The sequence below is a fragment of the Aedes aegypti genome, chromosome 3 (assembly GCF_002204515.2).
Source record: "Aedes aegypti strain LVP_AGWG chromosome 3, AaegL5.0 Primary Assembly, whole genome shotgun sequence".
Lineage (NCBI taxonomy): Eukaryota > Metazoa > Arthropoda > Insecta > Diptera > Culicidae > Aedes > Aedes aegypti.
In genome coordinates this window covers 96,309,769-96,324,527 of record NC_035109.1, presented here as the reverse complement: position 1 = coordinate 96,324,527, position 14,759 = coordinate 96,309,769, and the positions used below count along the sequence as shown (strand labels likewise).

General features: G+C 42.6%; 1 protein-coding gene across 2 annotated transcripts in view; it reads right to left on the bottom strand.

Moving 5' to 3' along the window:
* Positions 1-930: 930 nt before the first annotated feature.
* Positions 931-14,759, bottom strand: part of LOC5574223 (protein 5NUC) — a 57,369-nt gene continuing 43,540 nt past the window's right edge. For both annotated transcript variants that reach the window (XM_021848633.1, XM_021848634.1), the window contains exons 3-5: positions 2,641-2,791; positions 2,326-2,582; positions 931-2,259 (exon numbers count right to left, since the gene is read on the bottom strand). In XM_021848633.1, coding sequence (XP_021704325.1) covers positions 1,047-2,259; positions 2,326-2,582; positions 2,641-2,791 — 1,621 coding nt within the window. In that variant the 3' untranslated portion in view covers positions 931-1,046. The remainder of the gene's footprint in view (positions 2,260-2,325; positions 2,583-2,640; positions 2,792-14,759) is intronic.

Below are 14,759 nucleotides of genomic sequence, written 5' to 3'. Positions count from 1 at the left end.
CGAATTCAGATATCTTCAGCATAGTTTTGCTTTATAGCCGCGGACTCTAACCACTCGGCGAAGGAAGGCTCCACCAAAATATCTCGTAAATAAAATATATAAGGCTTTGAGTGAAAAAAGCATATAAAACAAATTAATGATCCAACTCATGTATTGTGGCTGTTGAGCTGCGTAAGTTACAAATCAAGCGTAAAAAATCTCGAACATAAAATATGAGAATTTAAAATTTTCGGCACGATGTGAACAACTTTGCCGAAGACAAACTGGAGCAACCCAACATTGATCTTCTTGTTAACTTTTGATACATCAAATAAAATAAAATAAAATAAAATGAAGATAATTTGTTACTAACGCCACTTAGCGGATAAATTCCCAATTAGATTTGTAGCTGCCAGATAGCCCTTGATCTGCTGAACAACTTTGCCAAAGATATCAACCTTCTAGATCATCAGGATCTTGAGATATAGAAGATTGAAGAAAATTTGTAATTTGCGCCACCTAGCGGATAAATTTTCCAATAAAGATTATTACTGCCGGATAGCTTTTGGTCTGCCGAACAACTTTGCCGAATACACCAACCTTCTACTTCACCAGGATCTTTAGATATAGAAGATTGAAGAAAATTGTTACTAGCGTCACCTAGCGGAGAAATTCTCAACTAATTTTATTAGCTTATCAGGATCTTTAGATATAGATGATTGAAGAAAAATTGTTACTAGCGCCACCTAGCGGAGAAATTCTCAACTAATTTTGTGATTTGGCTGGATGAAGGTTAATCAATCTACACATTAGCTTCTTTTTTCACCATGAGGACCCTCCTGAATTTTTCTGATCAATCACGGAGTGAAATTACGAAGCAGTCAGCCATGCTTATGCTCACCATGAGCACCCTCCTGGATTTTCTTTCCGTTAAATAATGAGGCCATTTCATTAAAACTTGCAGCACATTGTGTCACATTTGTACTTAGTCCTATAGGAATACTTTTCACAGCAAGTGCAACTATTTTTAACCTGAGTTAAAACATTTTACGCCCCACTATCCCCTATCACATAAAAACTCTTTGTAACATACAAACAAATGCTAGTGCCACGACGGTAATCGTCGTCGCCTTAAGACCTCCGGCCGCACCATCGTCATTCTCGGTAGTACTTCCGGCCACCGTTGTTGTGGGTGTTTCCGTCACCGTAGTCATATGTTCCAGATCGACTTCCCCGTTCATAACGATTCGCCACTCGATGGCCGGATAGATGGGCGAGAAGCTCTTCAGATATTCTTCAGTCATCTCGTACTCTCCCCATTCCAGGACCTGGAAGTTACGGCCGCTGAACATGTCGTATCCATCGCCACCTTCCCACAGGAACTGACTGATGATGATCTTGTACCGGTCGTAGTCGTAGAGAGGAGAGAAGGAAGGAGTCGTGCACCGAGCGCACCGTACCTCTACCGAAGAAACACGTTGTCCTGGTGGTTTGCTCAAGTCGTAGACTACGTGAACTCCTGCCATCTGCAAGAATTCTCCGTGGCCATTCTTTCCATCATACCTGTAGACACTTCGCTCCAACATTTTTCTAATCGTCTCTCCGGTGACCTCAGCCAAAATGATTGCATTTCCAAAAGGCAGAACCGTTTTCAAATCCTTCTTGGTGATGTTGCCATCTTGTCCAACCTCAATCGAAGCCCGTATACCTCCACCCTGGACAAAGGCAATTGCAGCATCCGTCCAGTATTGACTGGATTCATCACGGGACATGGTGTAGGTCATCACCATGGAGTCCGCAATCATATTTCCAATGTTGCACTCCTCGAATCGACATCTGGTTGCATCCAGGAGCACCCTTGTCTGTCCAATAACCTCATCCAGTGCCAGAATTCCCGGACGATACACTTCCAGCAGCTGCAGAACATCCGAGTCCCGATCCACGGCTCCATTCAGCAGAATTGGTTTGCCATCGAACGACACCAGCTTTCCGTCGGCATCGAACTCAACCTTCATGTAGCCCAGGTATTTGGTGTAGGCATAAGCTTGAACGACCGGAACATCTCGACCTTCGCTGTTCTTCACCATAACCGGGTAAGGACCTTCCGATGGATCAATGTCAGGGACTGTTCCTGAGTAGAGGAACGTGTGCGAATGTCCTCCAATGACGATGTCGATATCCGGACAACTGGCAGCAATTTCTCGATCCCGCTCCAAACCACTGTGACCTAATGCGATCAGGATTTTTACTCCTTGGGCTTTGAGGACTTCCGCTTCTTTGCTGTAAATGAGTATATCAGGATTAAATTCACTATTTTAAAGCAATCTTGGAGGTTTCCGAACTTACTTGATGGCAACGATCTCGTCGATGAAGTCCACCGTATTGGTCGCGGTGAGCTGCTTGGTCTCCGGCGTCAGATAACCGATGACTCCAATTTTGACTCCGTCCTTGACGAACACCGTGGATGGGAACAGCGATTTTGCCTGCTGCATCGATGGCGTTTGCGAAAGATCCAGGTTGGCCGTCAGCACCGGGAATTCCACTTCATTCAGGAACGGGACGATTCCTTCAACCCCGTTGTCGAACTCATGATTGCCGAGAGACTGTTTGGGAGAATTCCGGTTAGAATTGGTGAAGCGGATAGACGAAACGGGTACTTACAATGGCATCTGGTTTCAGAATGTTCAGGAATGAAGCGGTAATGTTATCCTTATACACGGCGAACCATGGCGTACCGGTGTAAGTGTCTCCGGCGTTCAGGTAGAGGACTGGGAGCCCACCGGCGGCTTCCTGTGATCGGTATTCCCGGACTCTGAAAGGGATATCATATTGTTAGATACACCAATAGAAAGTAAAACAAGCGATAGAAAAGAACAAAGTTTAATCTGGATTATAGGCCTTATATTCTTCAAGTGATTACGCGGATCCTAATGGAAACATAATCAATAAACTGTGGATGCGTTATAATCTAAGAAAACACTTAGTTCACCAGTAAATCTTAAAGCCTGCAGAAGAAGTTTTTAGAAAAACTTGAAGATTCGCAGATATTTTTCTTCCAGACGTTTCGTCCTAACCTCTTAAATTATTATCAGTAGAGATGGGAGCTCAAGACTTGTTTACGAAAATGTTTTAAAACATCCAAGAAAGTGAAGTAATGGAAAGTTTGTGGCCATCACGATTTAACCTTGACAAGCCTTCTAAAACGTTTAATACTTATCACGTCTATGTAAGTAAACTTAGTCAATGAAAAAAAAAACTCAAATATAAATTCGTGACCAGTGGCGATCCAACTTTGAACTCGGTACTTATAAGATAACAGTTATGAGGGGGACCCTACAACATGAGATGACAACAACGACAACGCAAGCAATGTGATTAGTCCATACGCCTGAATTGGTTTTCTGATCTCACCACCAACGATGACAACAGAAGAAGAACCAATAGTAGTAGTAGCAAAAGTAACAGTAAAAGTTAATCTACGGAATCCAGTAGTAGTAGTAGATTGAGTGGAATTCCACAAAAGAGCACCTATTGTGGAGAAGAAGAGCAATGCCCCTTTTTAAATAGAATTTTCGCACCTTTAGCACCTTACCCGGTTATCTGGGATTTTAATGGGGTCTATGCTATGTGATTCTCACTCAACGGTCTATTGCTTAACGGTCTCTTTCGGATGCACGTCTCGAGTGTGTTACAGAGACAAAAGGGGGAAACGACTTTACCACGCCACCTTTTTTTGGCTTAGGCTATAAGTCCGATGTCCCCCAGGAACTATTTCTTAGTATTACTTCAGGGAACTGGACGCTTATTGATGCCTGTACGCCTTTTCGTCGAGCCAAAATCGGCCCAGCGATTCCGGTTGGAGGATGGCTTCCGATTCACTGGCTCTCCGACGACTCAAGCCAGTGATACGCTACGTACTACTCGCAATATTCCCCGGCGGAGGATCTATCCTACTCCGACGAACCCAGACAACCAGAAATCGCATGAAAGTTCACATTATAACTCGTTTATTCATACTAATTACATCAAACCCGCAAAACACCGTGGATAAACTCGTCAGATTGATGAGTTTCCTCGCATAAAACACTTCTTTTCTGAGTTCATTTGTACAATTTGTTTCGTCTCGTATACTCGTACAAAGTAAGTCGAATCAATCCGTAGCAGCTGTCAAATCATCATTTGTTATCATAAGTTAAGTCGCATAAGATCACAGGTTAGTTCGGTAGAATATTTATACAGTCGCATTGTATATTATTATTCATCACATAATATATGCACGCATATCGCCTCCACTCTTGTACGTAGAAGGCCTTTTCGTGACATTTTATAAGTGAAATGTTGCACATACAAAGCCTCCAGGTGATTTCGTTATGCGTACATTTTGGTTGTCTGGGAAGGTTTCCCCGGCGGCGGAAGATCTTCCGAACCGATACTATCCGGGCAAATGCGTCGGTCTTGTGATTCCGACGAAGGGAAACTTCCGGTTAATAGACGCACCGACAACCATTTGCCAGTGCTAAGTCGTGGTCTGGGTTGTAAAATGGTGAGTTGACAACCAGGAAGAAGCGTCCAACATAGCTCTGGTCCTCGCAAGTCCCTCACGCTTCCACGGGTCAAACGATGACAAAGACCGCCAGCTAAGGGTTGCGTACGTAACTGGTAGTTCAACCTGGGTAGTGTTGTCCTTCTGACATCAGCTAGAGTGAGGGGGTGCGTCCCGAGCGTCTATTCACCAGGAGGTGCGTCTCAAACAGCGTCTGTTCTGGTATCCAGCGGCTGAGTATGAAATGTTGTATCACGTCAACTAACCTAAGGAGGCAGCTCCATCAACGTGATGTAGGTAGCGCAATTCTGGTAAGGTAGCATACCGAATTTATCTTTTACCACGAAAAATGGAGAAAGAAGAAATAACGAACTATATTTTCGGCAACCGACCTGGCAACGAAATAAGGACTATGATTGGAAACTCGGTACCTGGAATGTAAGAACGTTAAATGAACCAGGACGAGCGAGCCTTTTGGCTCGTAAACTGCAGAAGGTTGGAGTGGGCGTGGCCGCTATTCAAGAAGTGCGGCGGCCTAGATCTGGAGAACGTGAATTTCGGGTGGTTGATCCCATCGCCAACACTACGTTCAAATATAACATCTACCACAGCGGCGGCGATAAGGCAGAACATTGAGTCGGTTTCTTAGTGATGGGGAAGCATATGAAACGCGTTATGAAGTGGAAACCGATTAACGAGCGAATCAGTGTACTGAGGATACGGGACAAATTCTGCAACTACAGCCTGATCAACATCTATGCACCGACGAACGACAAACCTGATGACGTGAAGGACGCGTTCTATGACCTATGGAGAGTGCCCAAAACACGACGTAAAAATCGTCATCGGAAATGCGAACGCGCAGGTTGGAATAGAGGACTTTTTCCGTCCGATCATCGGTAAGTAGAGTCTTCATTCCGTTACCAATGAGAACGGCTCACGACTAGTGACTTTCGCTGCTGCCAGGAGGATGGCCATCATCAGTACCTACTTTGCACGAAAGGATATTCGGAAGCACACCTGGAAGCATCCAAATGGTGATACAGTATTGGACAAAACATTTGCAACTTTTTCGATTTTCCATACAAAATGACCAACTTTGGTAAGCTAGATCTCAGTTATTTATGAACCGATTCGAATGAAATTTTCACAGAACATCAGATATAACTTGAATTTTAACATATATTTTTGAATAATTTTTCCAATCACGAGTTTATAAGTAATAACGGTTTAACTAAAGTGTAATTTTCGACAAAAAATTCAAAACTATTTATCTCAAAATCTGATAGCCCTACACAAAAACTGTCTTCAACAAACTTCTTCATCTTGTTAAAATCTACAACTTTGCAGAAGATACCATGAAGCTATTTCTTCAAAGTGTTTAGTTATGTCATTTATAAAAAATCGTCAAAAAATACACTTTAGTCAGACCGTTACTGCTCATAAACTTGTGATTGGAAAAATCATCCAAAAATATATGTTGAAATTCAAGTAATGTCTGATTTTCTGCCAAAATTTCTTTCAAATCGGTCCATAAATAACTGAGATATAGCTTACCAAAGTTGGTCATTTTGTATGGAAAATCGAAAAAGTTGCAAATGTTTTGGCCAATACTGTATATGCAACCAGATAGACCATATTCTGGTGGATGGCCGACATTTCTCAAATGTCATCGATGTTAGGAGTTTCAGGGGTCCTAACATTGATTCGGATCACTACCTCTTCTTCTTTCTGGCGTTACGTCCTCACTGGGACAGAGCCTGCTTCTCAGCTTAGTGTTCTTATGAGCACTTCCACAGGTATTAACTGAGAGCTTACTATGCCAAAGACCCTTTTTGCATGTGTATATCGTGTGGCAGGAACGATTATACTCTATGCCCTGGGAGGTCGAGAAAATTTCCAACCCGAAAAGATTCTCGACCGGTGGGATTCGAACCCACGACCCTCAGCTTGGTGTTGCTGAATAGCTGCGCGTTTACCGCTACGGCTATCTGGGCCCCTCGTTGTCATTTAAATTCGAGCGCGGTTATCAACTGCAGCGAATTCAAGATCACACACGGTGTCTTTTTCATGTAACTTTATAACAAAAAATTCGGCATGTCCCAAATTTGGACCAATGAAAGACAAGACCTTCCTCTTTCATTTGCTGCTAAAATGAAAATAATCCATCGGGGAGTCTAGCGCAATTTTTTTTTTTGAAATTTTGTTGTTTGTAATAACATTTTAAATGCACCGTAAATTAATAAATTTTGGTGGGGTGAACTGTTTAAATGGATTTAGATGTAAATGTTGCAAAAATCCAGTGTCAATATTATGTAGATTATATACTAGACAGCCCACAAATTTACAGGCCAAGGCCGAAATTTAAATTTTTGAGTTACCTCTCTTTTGCTTTTATCCATTGTTGAAATTTACATTGCTTTTAAAACTAAGTATGTCAAACAACCTCTTTTCAATTCTTATTTGTAACTCAAGAGCAATATTCATCTTTCAGACTTGGTTTAGGAATGAGCGATCGAAAGACAAAAGGTCTAAAGGACAATAGGTCGAAAGACAAAAAGAAGACAAGACAAATGGTCGAAAATGCAAAAGCACCAAAGGTTTGCATTATGTGAAATTAAATCATTTTTGAAAAAATATTTTTGACCTTTTATCCCCTCTTTATTCCTTTTCGATCTTTTGCCCTTTCGACCTTATGTCATAGATTCTAGAAAATTGACAAGTTCACATTTGTGCCAATAGGCCTTTTCATGTGACAGATCCGTCTATGCATTTGTTTACATCGGTGGAGGACCGGTGCTAACGCGGGCCTGTCATTTTCATAGAAGAACAGTTACTGTCAAAGTGCTTCCCGATCAGCTGATTTGAGACGTCATGTGAATAGGCCTATATAACATTTCATAAATCCAATAAGGCAATCCATGAGACAACTGCGATCAGCTGTTTTTTTTTGTTTACCATGTGCTTTTGACATTTCACGATCGGAGTGTCTTTCGATTACAAAGAAAAATGTAAAGCTCCGATAACACTCGCATGATTTATTTACTCTTTCATTTCGGTTGCATTCACACTTTCAGCTGTCAGTCCTATCACGAAAAGTCCTCATGTATAGCCTTATATTCCAACCCAATTGCAATAGCAATGCAATGTGGACACTATTGTCCATGTGTTTGTACTGAGAATTGACGGTACATTACTTTTGTTTGCGATGGTTTTTTTTTTTTTTTTATTTCTTTATTAACAAGAATTTTAACTTTTAAGCTAGTTCTTCTCTTAATTTGCGATGGTAAAACAAACAGAATTGCTGACAAATATTCTCAGATTAGCAGCCAGTCTAGGGCTGAAAATCTCGTAAATAAAGATAAAACTACTAATAATAATGCTGGCGAATATACACTTACTTTTTAAATTGATGGTAGAAAAAGTGCAAATGAATTCATACAAACATCGAAAAATTTTATACATAACAATTCTACCTGTGAAAGATTGATCGTGCGATCGTAACATTTTGCTTAGAGGTCTCAATAAGTGCTGTAATGTTTAGTTTTAGCATAGTTTTATTAGAGTTGTACGAAATTCTATACTACATAAAATTCATCAAACAAATACATTCAATCAGCTTAGAAAATGTTACGATTTTACTAGCTTAACAACGAAATCATACGAAGCTTTAACAAATATATCAAGTGAATCGATTACATCAAAAAAGGTGAACTTCAGTGCATACAGACTTGTTTGCTATATATATTCAGCAGATCTCAAGTAGGATGCAGAGCTTATTGGGCACTTCCATGATTCACTTTGGCATGGGGGGTTTTGTCGGCCGAATTGTCTAAAACTTTGCCATTAGAGGCGCTTCAATGCGTCACATATTGTGGCCAAATATGAGCCCAGTAGTTTTCGAAAAACTCCGCTGCAGAAGTGAATCAAAAAATCCAAGAATAGGATCCGGCTACCTACTATGTTTTGTATAGCTTTGTTGTGTTCAAAACTTATGAAAGCGCCAGCTCGAACGACTTTTGATGCTAATCTTCCATCAAACGACGTTCGAGTTGGCGCTATAATTGATTTAGAAGAGTCACAGTGATACAAAATCATGAAGTTTGAGCTGTCGCATGCCTAGTTTTGGTGTTGAAACCTAGTGGTCCCATATTACGAGTTTTCCGGTGGTCATTTCGGTGCTCCAAAAGGACCAGAAAACCCATTAATTCATTCTTTTGGCAAAATACATTCAAACATGATAAATCGTTATGAGTTGGACAAAATTCATTTGGTTTTTTGGCATCAATCCGAGTAATTTCATCGAATTGTCCAGATTGGCTACCTTCCGGGTCTCCAGGAACCGGTTCCGAATGAACCATATTGGACCGAGTTTTTCAAGGGATGTGTACCGATAATTGGTTCTTTATTACAGATAAATTTTATGACAAAATATCCGTCAACCGAAGAGTACCGATGTGAATTACACACACAAAACTGCGATGGAAACTTACTTTTCGGATGTTCCGGGTTTCCGGAACCGGGTATGAATAACTGAATGATTTGAGAATCTCTATTTACAGTCCACGTAAATACCTATTCAACAATATGAGGACGCTTCAGATTACTTGTTTAGCTACGAAAATACAGGTTGTCAAATTAAAGGACTTTTTTTCAGATGTAGCAGGTTCCCGGTGGCCACAATGACACAACTCCAGATCTCCGGATGGGTTTCCGAAAATCGACATGTGTTTCATTTCAGCCCAACAGAACTAAATTCAGTCAACACACTGATTTTTTCGAGCTGTTTGAATTCTCGGGTCGAAAAAGACCCTAAGTCACAATTTGTAACTCCCTAAGAGGACATACAAAACTTTTGTTTCCGCAAAAATAAATGATCCCACAAAAAAATACCTATTTGTCAGAAAACGTCAAATTGCTAGGTTATTTTAATCAAAAGTTACAATGATTTGAATTTTGAAATGGGTCAAAAACGACCCAAGGTCCTTATACTAAGGTTCAGTTATATCCCAAACTTCGTAAAAAATTGAAAAAAAAATATTGTTCCAGACCCCCCGACCGATTATTTTCGTTCTGGTTGCAAATGAAAGGGGCAAATCATGGCTTTCTTGTGTCAAAATTTCAGACATGCCGAATTTTTTGTTTTGAAATTGCTCTACGAAACACACCGTGCACAGCGAACAATGCGATTCAATATCCAGCGCTTCTCAGCAGACGGTGTTACAGCTGCATACCAGCAAAAGCTGGACGAGCGGATAAATGAGGTCAATGTGAGCGAAGACCTCAATAATCTATGGGATGCAATCCATGGAGTGATGAGCGAAACAGCGCGAGAAGTGATAGGTACTGCTCGAAGACGCCCCAGAATTTTATGGTTCGACGAGGAATGCCAGAGGGTGACGGATGAGAAGAACGTGGCCAGACGTCGGATATTAGTGTCTGGTACCAGGCTGAACAGAGAGCGGTACAGGGAAGTAAGATCAGTCGAAAAGCTAATCCATCGCAGGAAGAAAAAAGAGTATGGTGAGAACGTGATAGCCGCGGCGCAAAACTGTATGCAACAGAACGTTATGCAACGATTCTATGAAACTGTCAATGGCGTGTGGAGAAAGTCAGCGCCGTCTCCCGTCATGTGCAACGACCGTGAAGCTGATTTGCTGACTGATAAAACGATGGTGGCTGCCTGGTGGAAAGAGCACTTCGAAACGTTACTGAATGTAGGGAACGATAGAGCATCGGAGAACAGAATGAACATCGACAAAAATGGCCAAGCTGTGGAGCCTCCACATCTAGATGAGGTTAAGAAGGCTATTAAAGAGCTGAAGAACAACAAGGCTGCTGGGAAGGATGAGCTTCCGGCCGAACTTCTCAAGCACGGTAGTGAGCAGCAGCATAGAATAATTCACCATATACTACTAAGGATATGGGAGGAAGAAGAACTGCCAGCTAGCTGGATGGATGGCTTTATTTGCCCTCTCTTCAAAAAAGGGCATAGATTGGAATGCGCCAATTACCGAGGAATAACACTCCTCAATTCGGCGTACAAAATAATGTCACGTATTCTGTTCAACAGATTGAGACCGCTTGAAGAGTCCTTCGTCGGCGAATACCAAGCTGGTTTTCGTGAGGGCCCATCGACGTCGGATCAAATGTTTACCCTGCGACAGATCCTCGATAAATTCCGGGAGTACAACTTGCAGACTCATCATCTGTTCATTGATTTCAAGGCGGCGTACGATTCAGTTAAAAGAAACGAGTTGTGGGAAATAATGATGGAACATGGTTTTCCGACGTAGTTGATTAGACTGATTCGTGCAACGTTGGAAGGATCGAAATCAAGTATACGGGTTGCGGATGAGATTTCAACATCCTTTGTAACCTTAGACGGATGGAAGCAGGGCGATGCACTTTCAAACCTTTTGTTCAACATAGCGTTAGAAGGAGCAATAAGGAGAGCTTGCGTGCATATGAATGGCACTATTATCACACGTTCGTATATGCTCCTTGGTTTTGCGGACGATATCGACATAATCGCGATTGATCGCCGAGCCGTGAAAGAGGCATACGTGCCTTTTAAAAGGGAGACAACGCGAATTGGACTCATTATTATTACCACAAAGACAAAGTACATGGTCGCTGGTAGACATCGTGGGCCCATAGGTGATGTTGGTAGTGAGGTGGTGATAGGTGGTGATATTTTTGAAGTAGTTGAAGAATTGTACAAGACTCTAATTCTTTCGGTAGCTCTGTACGGCCACGAATCTTGGACGTTGCAAGAGTTCGACCGGAGAGCTTTTGGGGTCTTTGAACGTAAAGTGCTGAGAACAATACTCGGCGGTAAATTGGACAATGGCATCTGGCGGCGTCGCATAAATCACGAGTTATACCAAGTCTAATATGAAATGGATATTAGAGTGGTTCAAAAAATCGTTTTTGCTCCACACCGCTAAATCGATTCTAGATCAAATTCTGAGTTTTCTCCCCAAATTTGAGCTCATTTGGATAAAACTGAGACTGCACTAGCCCTTTAAAGTTTGTATGGGAATTACTATGGGGAAAGCAACCAATTCATTCAATCGGTCATAGTGTTTGCCCATGTGCTCTTGGAGATTAGAACAACGCTGATACTGTGAGATACATTCATCAGCAACAACTTTGCAGAAGACCGTTTTTGAATCGGACGCCCCAGTAATTAGTTATCGATTTTTGAATGACTTGTAAAACTTTGGCTATAATTATTGGGCTGCTCTTCAGGCATCACTGGATATATGCAGTAAAACATAGTAGCCATGATTTGTGCGTGCTATCTTTCGCGCCAGGTGCAGCAATGTTGCCTGTTCAGAAGTTAAATGAGCACTGCTGAAGAATTTGTGACTGGATATAAATCAACCCTTTTGTGCAGTCTCATTTTTTTCCAAATAAGCTCAAATTTTGGGAGGACACTCAGAATTTGATCCAGAATCGAATTAGCGGTGTGAAGCAAAAACGATTTTTTGAACCACTCTAATGGATATTGTTAAGCGTATAAAACACGGCAGGCTGCGGTGGGCTAGACATGTAGCTCGCATGTCGGAGGAACGTCAAGCTAAACTATTATTCAGCAGAGAACCAGGAAGAGGCCGTTGCCCTCGTGGAAGGCCGCGCACCAGATGGCTTTTTGCAGTTGAGGAGGATTTAAGGTCGCTTAACGTTCAGGGCAAATATAAGCGATTGGCCCAGGACCGGGTCCAATGGAGAAGGCTTCTTTATTCGGCGTAGATTCAACGCAATAGCAAGGAATTGTTGCCCATCAAGTATCAAGTAAGTAATTCGTGGTCTACTCAACTAATCCCGATGGCGGATCTAGTCTACCCCAAACGTCAAGTCAATGCTGGTCGGATTGTTGCCGAGATAAGTTCGGCGATTCCGGTAGAGGAAGACTTCCGGTTCACAGGTGCCCCGACAACCCATCACCGATACTACGTGACGCTCTAACTACTCAGTCTAGTCCCCGACAAATCCTACTCGGATCGTGGCTCGACGCCCTTGTCTTCTTGCCATTTTTATTGCAGCTACGACATGATTGCATTATCGCTCTGTTCACATTTTCTGCACGATGTTGTCGGGGCTCCGCGCTTCCATGAATCTTGGGTCAAGAACTACATAGTGCGGTATCTCCTCGATGTTTGAAAAACTTTCAAAAACACTCCATGCTTTCTTTTCTTCCACGTCTACTGGTTTGGGATGAGTCGATGAGTCCCTCTTCCTTTCTTCGCGCAGTACCATTCGTGCTGCTACCTTGCCATAGATCCGACTCTGACTATTTTCCGTACGTTTCTAACGTCTCTTCGTTGTTTGCACTCGATATTCTCCGCCAAAGTGATGCAAATGGGGATCATACCGGCTATAACGCATACAGCATCTGACGATATCGTTCGCAACTCGCACTGTCGTCAGCAGAACGCTTGGTTCAGCTTTTCGCCTAAGCTTGGCATGATTCTCCCTATTGCACTCATTGCCCTTTTGGACTTTTCACATACGTAATCAACGTGTCTGTTAAAATTTATCCGATCGTCGATCATTACTCCCAGGTGCTTCAATACGCACTTCGGTGCCATCAAATGCCTTCCGACGTTGACCTCCGTCTGCTAAACCACTGTTTCTCAAGCTTGGAAACATTATAAAATCGGTTCGCTAGAAGGTGCTCGTTTTAGCGAGCTTTTCACAAAGCCGGGGGTCCGCAGACCTGAGAAACGAGGTGCTAAACCACCTTGTAATTGCTGACTAGCAGCACCTGCAGTTTGACTCCGCTCATCCGGCCCACGATTGCGTCAAATGTTTCCATCATCGACATCTCCACTTCTGCCACCGTCTCGATAATCACCGTTAGAAACGCATCATCCGCAAAACCAACAATCTTCACCTTCTTGGGCAGCCGCAGTGTCAAGACTTCATCATACATGGAATCTTGAGGGACGCCCGCTGTCATTTGCATTGACTTCTGCTCTTCATTTGTTTCGTACACCAAGATTCTGCTCTGGAAGTAGCGCTTCAGGATTTTGCACAGATAGTCGAGGATCTGCATTATGTGCGCTGGTGAAAGCGTTTTTCACATCTATTGTACCCACTGCGCAGTATCGATCTCCTCATCATTTCTGCTTCGACGCTTAATCAGCACATTCGAGTATTGTTCGAATTGCGTCTACTGTCGATACTCGTTTGCGGAATCCAAACTGCATTTTCGACAACCCATGTGCACTTTTTGTATACTTCATCAACAGTGACTTCCCTGGTTTTGGCAGCAGTGCCAGTTTTTGGATCTTCTATATTCCTGGAAAGTTACCTTCGTCAAGACACTTCTGCAATACCTTACTGAACATGTCCGAATATGCCATGATGGCAGCTTTTAGCGCCAAGTTCGGTAAACCGTCTAAACCAGGGGCTTTCTTCGATTTTAGACGTTTTGCCGTTTCTACAATCTCGTTGTTTGACACTTGCCGGTCCTCGGCGATTGCTTCAGCGCCTTCACCGTACGGCCACAGACAAACAGACGTAACACTTAGAACAAATCTCGATCGAATTCATAGGCACGAGGACATGTACGCCCAATACTAAAATCGGTGTGTTTGGCCGACGCGCCAACAGATGGCGGTAGTGAGCAAACGTCAAACACGAACAAAAACGATGTGAGCGCTGCGGGTGGCGGATTGGCCACCTACCATATTTTCGAATCAACCGTTAAAAAGGTAGTCGATGGACAACGATGGGAGTGTGACGTCTGTTTGTCTGTGGTACGGCGTTGGTGGCCAGGACGTTGGATCGTGTTTCGGGAAGAGATTTTCCACGATCACCTTCATCTAATCTAGGCAAATCTAAACTGGCTTCGAAGGACTTTTGATCTTTGCAATAACGACTCTTCAAGAAGAACCCTACGATTGGTAGCTCAGAAGGAGCCTAAGGCTGAATCGCTGGATAAGGAAGTGGAAGTGAAAGTGAAAGCCTTGTGTCTGAAGACTGTGATTATGTATAGCGGTGCATGGAAGTTACATTGAAACTTTGCAATAGCTATGACTCGTCTACCAATGGCCGTTGATAACAAGACCGCGAAGGTAAGGAAGGTGGTGATTGCATTGTAGCAATGACCCTTGAGAATTACACCGCGAGTAAAAAAGCAAGCAGATTATTGTTTGCGCTTTGAACACAGATTAGGACCATGCAAAGCCCAGACAGATCCAAAATGTGCTGCATAATCCAGGTA